We start from the raw sequence: 18,264 nt of genomic DNA on the forward strand, positions 1-18,264 counted from the left end.
GGTTCGAAGCCAGCCGCTCTGGCTTAAGAGACCCTGTTTACAAATAAAAATATAAAATAGGTCTGGGAGTGTAGCCCGGAGATAGAAGGGCTTCCAGGAACCCCAGTACCACCTAAATAAATAAATAAATAAAGTACTTTAATTGTATACTTAAAATGGGTAAATTTTAAGGTATATAAATTATACCTAAATAATACTATTTAAAATGTTGAATTAAAAAGGAAATAAAGCAAAGACGTTCCTAGAAATGACACCATTTAGCCATTTCGCTCTATAAGAAATCAAGAGAGACATTTAAATGAAAGCTGAAAGAAATTATATATTTGACTAAAAACTGTATAAGATGACTGCATGCTATTTTATTCAGAAAAATAACATATTACCATTTTTTTGCTATCTGCTCAAGAGATGACATATTATGCCTGAAAATACTATTTCTAGATTATTTTACAATAGTAATCATTAAAAGAATTAGTGCCAAGTTTGTAAAAGATTATAGCATCATATGGAAAATAAACTCATAAAAGGATCTTCAAATTAAGAAAATAGGAAAATACCTTCTTAAAGGGAAAAGTCATACATAGTCATATCTTTCTTAAGTTCCTAAGCAGATAAAAAACCTGGACATGTTCTTGATTTCTTCTTCAAATACAAAAATGATGGGATAAAACTTCAAAACATTATTGCGCCAGGCATGGTGGTGCACGCTTGTAATCCCAACATTTGGGGACTGAGAGCAGAGGCTCGCACTTTGTGGACAGCCTCAGCTACTTAGTGAGGCCCTCCACAACTTAGTGAGACCCTGTTTCAAAATAAAGAATAAAAACTAGGGCTGGGGGTGGAGCTCGAAGGTAGAATGCTCCTGGGTTCCATCCCCAGTACCGCAAAAAAAAAAGGACTGCAAAAATTAGTTAGAATGTGTGCCATGAAAATCCAAGGGAGGGAGGGAGGGAGGGAGGGAGGGAGGGAGGGAGGGAGAGAGAGGGAGAGAGAGAGAGAGAGAGAATGAGAATGAATGAGATTTAATAAAAATGAAGAAAATATTAAGAGACTGTTGAAAAAGGAAGGAACCTGGGACTCGATGACCTAGTACAGTCTGTACAGCATAGACATTTTGTAGCTCTCCAACAAGTCTCTTAACCTAAGTTTCTGTCATTTTTCACTATTGAATTTAATTAAATATATCTTCACATGATTATTATGAAGACTAAATGGATCAATGTCAGTGAATATAGCATCCTGTAAAAACTTAAGAATTATTAGGCCACATAATTTGGCAAGAAAATGTTCGGGAAGAATTTCTACTTAAGTAAAATCCTAAGTGAAAATACTCTGTGTCTGAAGAACAGTTAAGGAATTCCCAGATGTATTTAAATAGTTGATGAAAGCCCAAGAAAAAGTACTCAATTTCCATGCAGAACCAAAAAGAAAAACAAAACTGTAGTTAAAATAATAGAGGATTAGAGTCATTAAAACAAAAGAAACAAGAAGGAAGAAGGGAAAATTCTTCATAATACAAAGTAAACTAATAAATGTATACAGTAATGGAATTTTTGAAAACTTCACAGTAATAGACTTTCAACCAATAATCAACCATGTATGCTAAAAAAGTCTAAGTTGAAATATAATAGGGTAGTATATAGTCTCAAAATACCTCTTATAATTACCAGGAAAAAGTGACACCTTTCTGCTGGAGAGACAGCAGAACCATCTTAACCAGGTGAGCTAACTCATATTACAGTAAAAAAGCAATACCAAGCGCTTGTTAACTCAGTGCACTGAGAGTGACACCATTTCTGTTTATTATGGGAAAAATGAATAATTAAATATAAAATGAGGGGAAAATCAAACAAATAAAATTGAAGAAAATCCTAAAAAATAGACTGTGTTCTTAAAAATCACTGCCATTAAACACAAAGAAAAACTAAGGAACGGATCCATATTAAAATAAACAAAAAAGACATGAAAGCTGCATGCTGCAAGGAGATTTATTGTGCTATGAAGATATGGTTAGGACAACTGGTAAAATATAATTTAGGTTTCTAGATCAGCTAATAGTAAATCATTGTTAAGTTCCTCCTTTTGGTAACTGCATCACAGGAAACACTGTCTGCATTAGTCTGATCAGGATGACATAATAAACACTGTAGCCTGGGTTGCTTATACAGCAGACATTTCTCACAGTTCAGGAGGCTGACAGCTGGAGATCAGAATGCCATCATAGTCATGTTTAGGTAAGATTATTCTTCCTGGCTTGCAGATGACTCCCTGGTAACTGAGTTCTCACACAGCATTGAAGGAAAGAAAACAAGTTTTCTGATTTTTTTCTTACAAGGACACTAACCCCATCATAAGAACCCCGTCTCATGATTTCATCTAAGCCTAACTACCTCCTAAGGCTCCCTTTCTATGTACAATAACATTGGAAGTTAAGACTTTACCATACAAGTTTTTAGGAATACAATTCAGTCCTTAATGAAGCCCGTTTTTTTTTTTTAAAGATATACAGACATATATATTGTAGGGGAAAACGGGGCAAAAAGGCAGAGGGAAAAACAAAGCAAATATTACTGTTTGTGGATACTGAGTGAAAGGTGTACAGGAACTCTGCACTATTTCTACTTTTCTGTAAGTATAAGTGATGTCAAAACAAAAAATAAAACAACAAAAAACCCTAAAAAATAACCTCTTTGATCATACCTCTACCTAGACAACTGATTGTTTCAGTTAAAAGTTATTAGAAACTATAATGATTCTTCTGGCAAATATATAATAGTCAAGTGCTCAAAAAAATTCTTACAAAGAAACATCATACTGAAGTTACGTTCCACTGGCTTATTCATAAAACTCATTTTCCAAGTCTCTTCTAAGAAAGGAAATAGGTAACATCTGTTTCTAATTTCATATAATCTGCTATTCTGAATATAAAAGACTTATTGATCACCTCATCTATTTCCCCATTGGTGTTAAAAATAATAAACAAGATAATCTCTGTATGTTCTTACAAAATATGTTTTATTTCCTCATTAAAATGATATTATATATTTTATAAACAAAGATGGAGAGTTGACATGTTTTGATTCTATTTTTTCATTCTATCTCATTTTTCTTCTCTATGACGTTGTCAGCATGCGAGAAATATTAAAGGCTGTTATTGCAGACTTGCTGAACTCAAGAAACAGTCTCCAGATACTAGCATCAAACAGCCTTCATTACACACTCTCATTTATATTTCTTCATAAGTCATATTTTTATTGAACTTAAAGAGAAACTTACCTCACCATAAGGACTGAGGTTAAAGATAAAAAATTTTTATGAATTAAATCTAAAGAATATCACTTTTTCAGAACTATAAATGATGATTATTATATTTACAGATGCTATTTACACTAAATGCCAGCATGTAAGGCATTTTGCATGATAACATTTGCCATGTTTTCTTCATTTAATTAATAAATGAGTTTTCAAAATAGTTCAAATTACTTTTTCAAGAATGCCAAGTTTAGCCGGGCATGGTGGCGCATGTTTGTAATCCTGGCATTCGGGAGGCTGAGAAAGGAAGATTGCAGTGTGTGGACAGCCTCAGCTACATAGGCCTTCTGAAACTCAGTGAGACTCTGCTTCAAAATAAAGAATAAAAATAGGGCTGGGGGTGGAGCTCGGAGGTAGAATGTCCCTGGGTTCCATCCCCAGAGCCACACACACACAAAAAGAATGCCAAGTTTATAAATAAGTGACAGAGCAAGTATTCAAATATATGTCTAAACATAATGTCCAAAATCATAATCCTGAGCTCTTTTCATAATAGTGTCTCCCCAAATTTGTTCTACAGCCTAACTAGTTCTATTTAACTAATGTTATGAGGAGAAAAGAATCTCACAGTCAATTAAGTTTAGAAAATGTCAAGTAAAACAAAATTAAACAAGTTTTTTTGTTTGTATGTTTTTATTGGAAGGTAACAAAATCTTTAATATGCGAAAAAGATTCTCAATCTCAGAGGATAGGTTTACAGCAGCATAGAAATCCTTTTTTAAAAAGAGCAATCTATTTTGCCTTATTTAAAAAACAAGTCTATCCTCTCATTTTTAGGGAGTTCCTGTGCGGGTATCTTGTTTTATAATAATATCTTTACCATGTTTTATAATAATATAGCCAAGATACTCTTTTCATTAATCAATGGAAAGTTAAAGACTAGACTGTAGTTTAGGAAACCAAAGTAATTAAGAAAGACAGTTTCTAGCTTACCGTTGTGCATCCTGGACCATCCATCTCGTTCACAGTCTCTGCCAGAAGATCCAAATAAAGTATCAGTCCTGGGACTTGGAGGATCGACCTAGAGGAAGCAGGATTTTCATTGTAAAAAAAAAAAAGTTAATGCTCCCCATCTTCAAATCTCCTGATATCAGGAAAACAACTAGAGTACATATACCACATCCCAGGCTGATGTGATGGTACCTATCTGAGGCAGACATGCCCAAAAAAGTTTAGTCAAGTATTATACTATTCACTTTCAAACAAACTTGAAATTAAACTGCAGAAACTTTTAACTACATGCTATGTTTACTTTAAGTGACTGATTTGCAGTTGAAATGCTCACTGCTCCATACATAATTTGTTTTCCATTACAAATTTTTTTAAAAAGAGCAATCTATTTTGCCTTATTTAAAAAACAAGTCTATCCATTTGCTATTTATCTCCTAAGCACACCAATTTTGGATTCAAACAGTGTCTTAGAACTTGGCTGTGTTTAGGGCCCAGTGTCCTGAGGGCTTTATAGCTTACAGATAATAGCTGTGTTTTCTAAGCAAAAATAAAGTCAGAATGCTATAAATGTAAAAAATAATACCTACTTATCAAAATTTAAAAAGGTTTTTTTCATTAAAAACAGTGAAAGAGAGTGAAAAGGTAATCCATGGAATCAGAGAAAACATTTGTGAATAAGATATCTGGTAAGGGGTTATTATTTGGAATATATGAAGGACTCCTACAACTCAACAACAAAGAAACTAAATTATAAAAGTGCAAAGGATCAAAGTAGACATCTCTCCAAAGAAGATACACAAACGTATGAAAAGACAATATCGTCAATCTTCAGGGAAATGCAAATCAAAACCACAGTAAGACATCACACCCACTAGATGGCTATAATAAAACCAAACAGGGCTGGAAATATAGCTCAGTGCTAGAGCGCTTACCTAAAATGCAGAAGGCCTTGAGTTTGATCCCCAGCACCACACACACACACACACACACACAACCCAAACAGATTATTATGAGAATGTGGAGAAACTAGAAACTTCACACATTGCTGTTGGTAAGGTAAAATGGTACAGCCACTGTGTAAACACTGGCAATTCTTCAACAAGCACAGAATTACCATATTTCACAGCAAATCCACTCCTAGGTATTTAGCCAAAAGTAGTGAAAACAGGTAATCATTCAAAAACGTGTGTACATATTATTTATGAAAGAAGTATTTATAATAACAAAAGGTTAAATCAACCCATATACATCAAAAGACGTATAAACAAATGTGACATAGGTTCTTCAATGGAAGAGTATTCATTCATAAAAAGGAAGTACTAATACCTGCAACATGAATGAACCCTAAAAGCTTTGGGCCAAGATAAAAAAAAAAAAAAAGGGCCACACATAAAAGCCAAATGTTGTCTGACTCCATTAATACAAAATGGTAGAATTGGCAAATTTGGAGGCAAAAAGTAGATTGTGGTTTCTAGGGCTGAGAAAAAAAAGGAGTAGGAAGTGAATATTTCATGAATACCAGATTTCTCTTTAGGGTGATGGTGATGAAAAAGTTCTGACCAGAAAGTTGCATAACCCTGTGCCTATCCTTAGTATCACTAAACTGTATACTTTAAAATGCTTGAAATGGCCGGGCGTGGTGGCGCACGCTTGTAATCCCCGTGCTTGGGAAGTGGAGACAGGAGGACCGCACAGGTTCAAAGCCAGCTGCACTGACTTAGAGACCCTGTTTTATTTTTACATAAAAAAGTATTAAAAAATAGGTCTATGAGTGTAGCCTGTGGGAGTGTAGCCTGGAGGTAGAAGGGCTTCCAGGAACCCCAGTACCACAAAAAATATAAATAAATAAAAAATAAATAAAATAAAATAAAACACTTGAAATGATAAATTTTGTTATGTGAATTTCATCACAAAAAAGACTCTACAATGCAAAAATGAAAAATAAAAAAGCTTTTTAATTCTTCTAAGATAATTTTGCTAGCTTGTTTAGAAGCATGATAATTTCTTCAACCTGCTTCTTGTTCATTTTCTCATGCAATAAACTATTTGTCTTTCCTAAAGTGTCAACATTTTGCATATACACTTATCAAGTTAAAGTTCAATTACCAATTTACTAAGTGTTTTTAAAACCATGAATAGCTGTGGAGGTGAAAAACTGTTTATACATATAATTTTTTTAAATATAGTTTCTTATTTAACAATATAAGCAATTTTGTAAGTGAAGACTTATAAAATGTATTTCTATTAATAGAAAAGTTGAGGAAAACCCACTTAAATAAGTAAAAATTCAAGGTTTATATCTAGCAATATTAGTATTCCATTTTGAGCACTAACATGAAAAGTAATAGCAAAATGATAATTTTAAGCCAAGTCATTTTCCCCAAATGATTTTCATGTGCTGTGGTACTGGACATCAAACCCAGGGGCATTATCTGGACATTGTTAAAATGACAACAAACATATTACCAGAACTTATAATCAAATTTTATAGAAATCAGACAAATGTCATAATTACGATTAAAACCATCCATTACACTACATGTTTTGTTTATATAATGAAACATCTATTGCCTGTTTGAAAGAATAAAAGATTCATAATGAAAATATAAAGATGAAATAAAATGTTGCTTAAGGCATATTCAAATTGTTTCTAAAAAGTATCATAAAGAACACTCTGAACTTTCAGATGGTGTGTGTTCAAAAAGCTATCAGATCACTAAGGAGCCTATTTACTTCTTGGATCAACTGATTTTAGAGCACAGGAAATTTAAATTAGAGCAATTACAGATGAATCTTTTATACTTATCACCAAACATTTTTTTCTTCCAATAGACAAATCTTGAGGCTTAGTTATCTCAATGTATTCATTTGTGTGTGTGTGTGTGTGTGTGTGTGTGTGTGCGCGCGCGCGCGCGCATGCACACACACATACAATACTGAGGGTTGAACCCAGGGCCACTGTACCTCTTAGCTACATGTCCAGTCTTATTTAATTTTTTTATTTTGAAACAACATTTATGTTGCTGAGGATATTGCTAATTACTGAGACTGGCCTCAAACTGGCCATCCTCCTATTTCAGTCTCCTAGGTACTGCGATACAGGTGCACCACCAGGTCCAACTTTAATTAGCATTTTTATTAATGTAAAAGCTTTTTGGAAAGAATTGATTTTAAAGTAAAAATACATAAATTCAGGACTCTATTAAAATCCTGAGATAGTCCTTTATTAAATATTCTGATTACATAACTTTATATTTAACAAAGCCTCTTTATATTTAACTTTATATTTAACAAAGTATGGATACAAGGCTCAAAACTTGAACCATATCAAAGAGAGGTATCTATGTAGAAAAATTAGAATTATGCTGCTCTTAACTTGATTCTCTTCACTTCCAGAGGCCTTCCTCTGCATCCCCATCAAACAATGATTTGCTTCAAAGATTCATTATACAAAGCTTTCCCAAAGGACATAATTTCAAAGGACACCTACTTTCCATTATAATTTTTCAGAAGATTGAAGTCTTCTTTTTCATAAAGAACATTTGGTTCTTTTTAAAAATCCTACCCTACCATTTTAGTATTAATGTCAATTACAACCAAGTTCAATTTGTAGAATTATTATGCTGTCCACTGTACAAGAAGAAAGGCAATGGGTACTTAGAGGATTTCATAGCATTCCTAATGGAGTTTGATCTCTGTCTGAAAAAAGCAAGTTCTTTTATATTAAGTTAATTTTCCATTTTAGATTACTGGCTAACAGTTCAGGAAAGAAACTTAATATAAGCTAGAAATTGAAAGACATTTCAGAACAATATTTTAGTGGCAGAAGATTTGATCATCTTCAAATGGAAATTCTTAAGAGAACACATACATGTCTAATCACAAATGGAGGTTTATCTGTTTCTTTTTTGAATTCATAGGGTCCCAGATTTAAATGGGCCAGCCGCCGCCTGGTGTCTTCAGATAGCTCACACATGCGTCTTTTTGTGTAGGGAGATGGAGAGTGTGATTTTGAAGAAATTGTAGGCTGTTCGTAGTTTTTTGCATTTATGCAATACTTATTTCTCTCAGGTGACTTGGATTTTTTCTTCTGTGATCTTGATGTTCTGCTTTGCAGTCTGGCGTGTGATTTTTCAACTGGAGCCGAATGGTAAATAAATTTATCCTAAACATAAAAAGTAAAAATTATGAAAAAAACAAAAAATAAAATTAAACTGGAAAGTGTTTTTTAAAATACTATATGTAAACAGTACTTTAAAAAAAGTAATTTAAGTAAGATACAAAATCTATCTAAGCCAACTAGTTAGTACTTCCTATCTTTACTGATCCTAGGGGGATGTCAAATCTTCATTCTCTAGGACAACTCTTTGTAAAATAGCTAATAAAGTATATTGTGTCAAACTTCCTTCTTAAATATAATGCAAATTTTATAAAATTTTAAGCCCAATACTTAATCAATTTAAAACCTTAAGAAACAAAGCCCCCCAATTTTTTCAGCATACAAAAAATTAATGCAATCAGTGATTATCATTTAAAGTTACATATTCAAATAAATGGCTATACAATTCAAAAGGACTGAGTTTAATTATGCTAAAATATATTGTAAGTGGTTGATTATGAAATTATTATAGAGAACACTATAAAAATAAGCTTCATTATTATTATTATTATTTTTTTTTTTTGCGGTACTGGGGATGGAACCCAGGGGCATTCTACCTCTGAGCTACACCCTCAACCCTATTTTTTATTTTTTATTTTGAAACAGGGTATCACTGAGTTGCAAAGGGCCTCACTAAGTAGCTGAGGCTGACTGTGAACCACGATCTTCCTGTCTTAGCCTCCCAAATACACATATACAACATGAAAATCTGAATGCCAGCTTATAAGTATTTTAATGAAATGTATTATTTGGTCATATAAGGTGAAAGGAATGGTGAATGGGATTTTAAGATACTTTCAAGCCATAAATTTACAGCTCAATGGTAGATAATCATGCCATTTGAATTCTGGCCTCATATTATTATAAAAGTAAATATGTATAAAAGCCATAAACTTTAATAACTGGTATTTTAACTCATAAAACTAATCTAAATTTTTGAGGTTAAAAACAAATTCGAGCCAGGCATAGTGGCACATGTCTGTAGTTGCAGACGCAGGAGTGTGAGAAAGAGAGTCACTGAAGCCCAGGAGTATGAAGCAAGCCTGGGCAACAGTGAGGCCCCCTCTCAAAAAAATAAGCAAATAGAGATGACTATATTTTTTAGTTCTAATTTTGCTGTTATTAGGTAATATTTTATTCAAATAGAGTAGTTTAAACACACCTTAGTAGTTGGATTACAAGTAAGATAATATTTCTTTTTGCATTATCTAGAGTCATAAGAAGCTCTTAAATTAGAGAAAATGAATAGTCAAGAATCTTTAAATTTCTTATAACTTTAATCACTTTTAAAAATCATCCATCCTACTTCACTCTGGACTTTCTCAATGACCCTCGAAATTTTCTAACAAAATACAAATGTGAATGGAAGAAACAAGTGTCCATTTTTAAGTAAATATTACATAAGAAAGTAAATATGTTTTAGTAATCATAAAAATAATCTATGCATTTCATACAGACCAGTAGCATCAGATAATTTCATCTTTCTCTATATATAGTTCTTGATAAGATCTTGAGCCTTCTCCCCACTTTCCTCTATGGCTTCAATCAGTAGTTCAGAATTGTTCTGTATCTTCATCCATTTTTATGACATCACAATAACTCACAGAATGAGATTCTAGCACTAGAAAGTATCTTTGAGGTTTCCTAAAACATACATGCAATGGATATTTCCCAGCCTTTGAAATTAGAGGTCTGCTTCTCAGCTTTATGTTTTTTTTAACGCAACTTGGATTTCACCATTATACAGATCCAATGTATCTCAACTGTGAACATCTCTTGCTCACCAAAACCTTGTCTCCTGAACCTACTTGTTTTACTTTCACTAAATCTGTTTCTTGCCCTTATCACCTTCTCAGTCCCTAGACCTATTTCACCCAGTTTTTTATGCACTGTTAATAATCCAGACCCAGCTGAATCCAATAGTTATCCATGTGAGCAATGCTTACTGTCCTTTCTTACATACCCACCTCTGATTATATCAAACCTTAATTAACCCCATCCTCTTCCTTCATTAAAGTTTTTTGAATACTGCTAATACTAGAGTAAATAATGAATTACACACAGCATCTTCTACTAATGCACATGGTCAGTCTAACTCTACTTGCTCCTTAATGGCCCCTGTTCATGCCTCATAAAACTCACTTAAAATACTGGCTGAATTAAACTGCTTACAAAACAACTGTCATAATTTCCCTTCTTGTATCTATACATAAGGTGTTTCTCCTCCTATGATGACTCTAGGTTCGGCTGTGTAATGTCATTTGGCCAGCAGGTCAACAGCCCACATGGCTTAAGGAAAGACTTGATAAATGGCTGTCTTCTCTTACTCCTGAGAGCCTTCCTGCAACTCCGCGAGTGAGCCAGAATGGTTAGCCAGCTGGATGATGACTGGTGCGTGCTCAGTACTTCAGCTGAAACCAAGCTCAGCACCAGGAATGAAATGCCATGCCTCAACCAAAATGTCTACTAATCATCAGACATGTGAGTAAAGTGACCTTAGATCATTCAACCCTAGCCAGCCAGACCACAAAACTACCCAGAAGATCCAAAGACCACTGGGAAATGATTAATAAAGAGTTTTTTAAACCTCACCGAGTGAGGTTTCTTATTTTGCAAAGGCTGCTATATAACAGATATAACAAATTAAACAAACACGCAATTAAAATTGCTATTAATATTTAACTAATAATAATTTCCACTTTGCAGTAGGTAAAAAGAACTAAATAGAAAAAAATCTAGTTTTATTTCCAAAAAACTACATTATTATACTTAATTTTTAATCCATTAAATTGGGAACAAAATATTCAATTTAATCATAAAGGGCAAAAGGAATACAGATCATTATAAATATTTGTAAGCCTACATCATTTTATAAAGTTTATTTTGCTCCTCTAAAAATTCAATATAGTTTGTTTTATTTTTATCTTTGAAATGAGGCTTTACAGTTATTAAAATTTTAATTGTAACTAACATTCACGTGGGGGGAAAAGCCAATTTATCACCTTCTTAAGTAAGATCAGGGATTGTTAACATGCAGAATTTTAATGCAAAGCTTAATACTCTGTTGAGCCTACTAACAGTGTTTTCTATAATATTTCAACTACTGTCTCATAAATTCTTCCCTCATAAGCTTAATATTTTAAAAACAGCTTTGGTAACAGCCACAAAATATATTGTTACATGCCACACATACTCTATTACTTAAGTTCCCAAATTTAATCCTCTCTCTCTCCCCTCCTTCCATCTTCCCCTCTCTCTCTATTGCTTTTCCACCCTTTCTTCCTCCTTCCCATGCTACCTCTCTCTTTCACACACACATTTTTAAGCTAGGGACTGAAATCAGGACTTCATACATAGTAGGCAAGCACTCTACCCAAGCTACATCTGTAGTCCTAAATTATATTTTCTTAAACACATTCTTACAACAAAGCCTATTATCTCAGCCATAAAGTACAACAAAACTATATCATTTGTGGGAAAATGGATAGAAATACAAAATATTATGCTAAGTGAGAGCACCCAGTTTCAGAAGGTCAAGGGTGGAGTGTTTTCTCTCATATGTGGGAGCTAGTGAGAAAATAGGAAACAAAAGGACGCTGGTTAATTGAAGAGAGAAACTAGTAGAATAGTAAAAGAAACAGTCCAAATTATGCTATGCTCATGTGTGAAGGCATACCACCACCTCATTATTATGTGTGGGGAGGGGTGGGTAGTGGGGTGGGACATGAAGGGACACACACCAAGACCCCTGTGATGTTTGTTTGTATGACTTTGAACCTCACTATGATGTATAATTACAATGCACAAATAAAAGTATAAAATCTTAAATATTTAAAAGTTTTCATCCAAGAAATAATAAATGCAAACAAATGGCCATAAATATAAACAAAGAAATTAAATTATCAAATACTTTAAGTAATTGTAACCTGAGTGCGGCACTTCCTTGAACTTATCAGACATTCAGTAATCACTGAAGTTGTAGAAAATTCCAGCTTCGGAGCAATTCCCTGGGGCAAAAAAGAAGATACTATTAGACATTTCAATTTCAAATAAGATAATTATTAGAGATGAGAATACAGCCTAAAGTAACAAATACTTGTCAAGGTTCAGCACTTCATTTGTTAGTTCGAACTTCTTATTAAAGACTACATAGTGATTCTAGAAGTATTTTATTACTGATGAGTTAGGAGTGATTATATTACTTTTATGAAACAATAATTTTTTTATCATTTTCAAGTATTTCCTTGTCAAATTATTATTTTTAAATTATGATGTAATATAATAGTCACATACATATGAAAATAGTGAATTTCTGCTCCGTTTACTTTTATAACTTAAGTTATATTTAATTATATAATCAGAAAATAATGTTGATTACTTTGATTTATTCTACAATGTATACATATATCAAAATATTATGCTGTATAACTTAGCCATATATAATATTTATGTCAATTAAAACTTTTAATAAATAAATATTTTGAATAATCTCAAATTTAAAAAATCATAGCTCCTAGGTATACAGTTTTTAAAACAGAGATAAGTCTCTACAAATTCCTCTAACAATTTTTCTTGTAGTTTATATGGAGGTATAGGGATAGATTTGGCTTTTGTTTCTAGCAGCATTTTGATAATCAGCCTGAACACTGTTTTGAGATAAGTGGAGACAAAGGGACAGTCCCAAAGTGCTTGAGAGCCGGGCGTGGTGGCACACGCTTGTAATCCCAGCATTCAGGGGGCTGAGACCAGAGGATCATGGTTCTCAGACAGCCTCAGCTACTTAGTGAGGTCCTCCGCAACTTAGTGAGACCCTGTTTCAAAATAAAGAATAAAAATAGGGCAGGGGGTGTGGCTCGGGGTCAAATGCCCCTAGGTTCCATCCCCAGACCTGCAAAAAAAAAAAAAAAAAAAAAAAGACCAAAAAAAAAAAACCAAAGCACTTGAGAAAAAAATGGTAAGCATAGACATATAACAAAATGTTAAAGACTATCATTTGTGCCCACTCTAACAGAGTGGAAGTCAGATTGACCAAGGCCTCTCCATAGAGATACTGAGTGTCATCGTTGCTGAGTGACTGGTTTCCCCAAAGTGAGTTTTCAAGGCAAAGCAGACAGAAGCCATCATGGTACAATCTCAGAAGCCAAACACTGACACTATCACCACATTTTATTCATTAGTGTCATAAAGTACAGTCCACACTCAAGGAAAGAGGAGTCAGGCTAACTTTTCTGTGGAGAAGTATAAAAAAATTATGCACAGGTTTAAATTCACTACTCCACCCTCTAACCACAAATTACTTTTATATAAAATATACTAATACCCTATAAAAATAAAATAAAAGAAAGAAGGAAGGGAGGAAGGAAGGATGGAAGGAAGAAAAGAAGAGAGAGAGGGAGGAAAGGCTGGCTCATCCTTTTATAATGTCAGCTTGAAATCCAAATGTTGGCATGTCAGTCTAATCCTGGTATAAATAAGTTTCTTCAGGTATAGTTCTTCCAGTACAACTTCTAATAAAAGAGTTCTTCACAATCAGAATAACTACGAACTAAAGGACAAGTTATCTACAACACAAATATTCAATGTACACATGTGCAGAAAGCACAGGACAATCACTGAGATAGTCCTGTTCACAGGAAAGAAAACTAGGTAAATAATAATCACCAGTCTAAAACAATTCTGAAATCCAGCCAGAGAAATGTTAGAAATTTCTTAATTAGAACTTAGTCCTAGTACTGCTTATAAATATCTATGGTCTTTAGATGGACATTCTAGGCTCTTCCATCCTCTGAATAAAAATTTATTTGAAACTGAAGCTAGACTGTTTGTGAATTACGTAGTACTGGAGCTTGGGTTCTATCAACTGAATGCTGAGGAACTAAATGCTCTTTTATTTTTTACTGTCTTCCTCCATTTAAGACAAAATTGGTGGCATTTCTGCCAATACAATGCTCTCAAAAACTTTTTTGTGATCATGTGAATTTTATTTTCGTTTACTCCATTGGACAAAAGCCATATCCTTTATATTAGGTTTCTGAGATTGCTGGAAGATAATGCCTTTAAGCATCTTAGAAAACTATATTTGATTAGATGATTTTCTAATGTAACATACTGGATCTTTTTAAAATTCTAATGAAGGATTTTACAGTCATGACTTCAGTGTCGCCTGGGATAATTTTTATTCAGAAGTCATTTCTTATTCTTTTAAGTTTCTTTTTCTTTCTTTTTTTTTTTTTTTTTTTTTTTTTTTTTGCAGGTCTGGGGATGGAACCCAGGGGCATTCGACCTCCGAGCTACACCCCCTGCCCTATTTTTTATTCTTTATTTTGAAACAGGGACTCACTAAGTTGCAGAGGGCCTAAGTAGCTGAGGCTGTCCACAAACCATGATCCTCTGGTCTCAGCTTCCCGAATGCTGGAATTACAAGCGTGCACCACCAGGCCCAGCTTGAAGTAATTTCTTTTTTTTTTTTGGTGGTACTGGGGTTCCTAGAAACCCTTCTACCTCCGGGCTACACTCCCAGACCTATTTTTTATATTTTTATTTGGAAACAGGGTCTCTTAAGCCGGCGAGGCTGGCTTCGAACCTGCATGATCCTCCTGTCTCCGCCTCCCAAGCGCGGGGATTACAAGCGTGCGCCACCACGCCTGGCTTGAAGTCATTTCTTATTCGCAACATTGTCTACGTGAGTAAGGCAGAGATCATCAGAAACTCTAAATGACTACACTTTTTTATTTAACATCCTTTCCTTTTACTTCTCTCTCCTCTCATAATGTACTATAAGCAGCAAAAGCAAACGAGAAATTATCTTGGAGAACCAGGCATGGTAACCTACTCTTGTAATCCCAGTACATGGAAGGCTGAGACAGGAAAACTGCAGGTTCGGTTCAAGGGCAGCCTCAGTAGTTAAGGAGACTCTCAACAACTTAGCAAAACCCTGTTTCCAAATAAATAAAATCAGACTAAAGGTGAAACTTTAAGGTAGAATGTGTCTGGGGTTCAATTCCCAGTACCACTAAAAAAAGGAAGCTTCCCTGAACATATCACCTATTTCATTAGGAATCTTTCTACATCCCACATTACTGCAGGTGACTGTGTTGTTAAACTTTCTGCCATTACAATATAAGAATCTCATGTTTGGTAGTTTCCAGTAATGCTTACATGACTTCTCCAAATGCTTGTCTGGAAGTTTCTTCAAGGGTCCTTAAGCTTTCAAAAATATTCTAACAAAGTCCATCCAGCTTTTGGCCTCTTCATAGAGCTGCTTGAGTGCACTCACACACAGTAGGTGGATTCTACCAGAGTGAGAGCAAGGAAATCCTAGTGCTTTTAACTAACTGGTTTCACAGTTAATACTATCACTTTGCCATGATTTATCTGCTAGTCACTAGGTACAGTGACTTATTAGAAGTAGAACCAGCTCTTCCTTTGAAGAGAGGAGCAACACAAAACTTTTGGACATATAGTAATGTGTTGCTTAATGACAGTGATACAGTCTGAGAAATGTGTCATTAGGCGATTTTGTGGTGTGAACATTGTAAAGTGTACTTACATCTGGACGGCCTGGCCTACTACACACCTGGTTATATGGCATAGCCACCACTGTATATGCATTCTGTCATTGACGGAAATGTTCTTCTGCAGCACATTATTGTCTTTTATACTGTTACCAACTGAACTGTGTCGTATCACTTTAACCTTCTCCATATATAGCTGGTCAACAGTAAATACTCAGTTAATATTTTCTCATTATTTCTACTGACCTTTCAAAGCACAGCTCTCTCTATAAGGGTTTTAAAGAAACAGAACTAAAAAGACATATTTACTTTGTGTAATTGTGGGATATGGCAAGTCCAAAATTTATAGCACATGCTGGCTATAGCTCAGCAAAGAGGTGATGTGTAATCTTTTGTAAAATTTGTAGGAAAGGCTGGTAGATGAGATATGGGTAGAATTTATTTTACAATCTTGAGGCAGAATCCCTCCTTCAGGAAACCCCAGTGTTTTGCTTTTCAGGTCTTCAACTGAGTAAAAAGCCCAACCAGCCTTTCACGAGTGACCTTCTTTATTTAAGATCTAGAAGGAAGTGCTGGAAGAGTTGTATGAATGTTATCACTCTATATTCCAATATGTTATATAATTATATTACACCAAATAAAAGCATAACAAAAATTAAAATAAAATAAATTTACAAATTAGTAAGATCTACTGAATACCTTTATAGAAATAGCTAGACTACTATTTGGTCAAACAAATGAGCACAACCTAAGCAAAATGATAAGTAAAATGAAACATTATACCATCTCAAATGATAGTCAACAACAAAGTGGAATTCATTCATTTACTTAAATCAAGAGGCATTTATTAAGTACCTACTTAATGCAAGATACTATTCCTTTTTTTTTCTTTTCTTTTTTTTTTTTTTTTTTTTGGTGGTACTGGGTTCCTGGTAGCCCTTCTACCTCTGGGATACACTCCCACACCTATTTTATACTTTTTTTTTTATTTTTGGAAACAGGGTCTCTTAAGCCAGCAGGGCTGGCTTCGAACCTGTGCGATCCTCCTGTCTCCGCCGCCCAAGTGCGGGGATTACAAGCGTGCGCCACCACACATGGCATGCAAGGTACTATTCTAAGAGTTAATATTCAAAGATGAGAAAGTCATAGATTCTGTTTGTGTGGACTTCATAGTCTAGGGCGAAGAAACCAGTATTCCATTTCACATCATCACTACCATCATGCTATCCACAACTACCCTATCACTAATGTTCACTGGGTGTTCTCTAGGTGCCTGGCACTGGTATAACCATTTACAAGGTTACATTAATCCACCCAAGAATTTTATGATATTTACATGTTACTGGGATTATTTCTCAGATAGTCCATGACAGTGCCAGGATTTACTTCCAGATGTGCTTTGAATCCTTGGCACAACGATGGGTTCAGAAATATGGTCTCAAACTCATAAGCTATTACATGAAAACCGTAATTCTGAAGAAGTGCTCACTGTTGCTTGCAAGGGCACTTGCAACTATTAACTGGATATTTTTCCCATCCCATTAAATATAATTACTGATATGGCTGTTCAGCTTGTATCTGCCATTACACTGTTCTGTTTGTACATGTTCCATGTCTTATGTATTCTGTTCTTTCTAGGAGTCTCACATACGTATGTATAATTAAGTGGTCATTCAGTGAACCCATAAAGGTCCACACATTTATGGTTGCTTGGGTATAGGATAGGAACACATTCAAAGTTACAGCCAACTTCCTTTGGTTTCCACTTTTTGCTGAGCTGTCCTTGTCTTCCTGGTACGTGCAGATTTCCAGTCAGCTGGGAATGGGTAGAGAGCCTTTCTGGACCCTCCTTTGTGCCCTTGTTTTCAGGATTTCCAGCTCCATTTCCTGGAAGTTGTGCTACTCATCCCAATTAGAATTATAATTGGCCTAGCAAAGCTGTGGGGTTTCTTCATCTGTTTTTGACTTAATCCTCCACGTTTAGATGGGAAAGCCATACTATTTATCACGGGCCACAATTGATTCTGACCCCTCTGGCAGCAAAGCTGTTGGGTTTGTGCCCAGTTCCAGAACAGTGAAGTTACAGTTCTCACTGACAGTCAAGGTGTGGGAACATCTCAGGTAAGAAGATCAAAAATTCTTGCCGTTTTTAACCTAACACTTCAGCAGTTTTCCAAGCATAGATACTTCATTTGTCTTGTCCTCTTTTTAAGTAAATTTCCTTTGCCTTGAAGCTGTTCATGACAATTTTTGTTTTGTTTTAAGCTTGTTTTGTATGTTGGAAAAAACAGTCAAACTCTTTATACTGTCATTACTAGAAGTCCTAAT

General features: G+C 34.6%; 1 protein-coding gene across 4 annotated transcripts in view; it reads right to left on the reverse strand.

Moving 5' to 3' along the window:
- SPATA6 (spermatogenesis associated 6) overlaps window positions 1–18,264 on the reverse strand; it is a gene marked incomplete at both ends in the record, with an annotated part of 131,963 nt that overhangs the window by 75,941 nt on the left and 37,758 nt on the right. For all 4 annotated transcript variants that reach the window (XM_080690395.1, XM_080690397.1, XM_080690398.1 and 1 more), the window contains 3 exons: window positions 4,246–4,333; window positions 8,135–8,428; window positions 12,349–12,429. In XM_080690395.1, the coding sequence (XP_080546521.1) occupies window positions 4,246–4,333; window positions 8,135–8,428; window positions 12,349–12,429 (463 nt within the window). The remainder of the gene's footprint in view (window positions 1–4,245; window positions 4,334–8,134; window positions 8,429–12,348; window positions 12,430–18,264) is intronic.

This window comes from Muscardinus avellanarius (genome assembly GCF_963383645.1).
Source record: "Muscardinus avellanarius genome assembly, chromosome: 3".
Classification (NCBI taxonomy): domain Eukaryota; kingdom Metazoa; phylum Chordata; class Mammalia; order Rodentia; family Gliridae; genus Muscardinus; species Muscardinus avellanarius.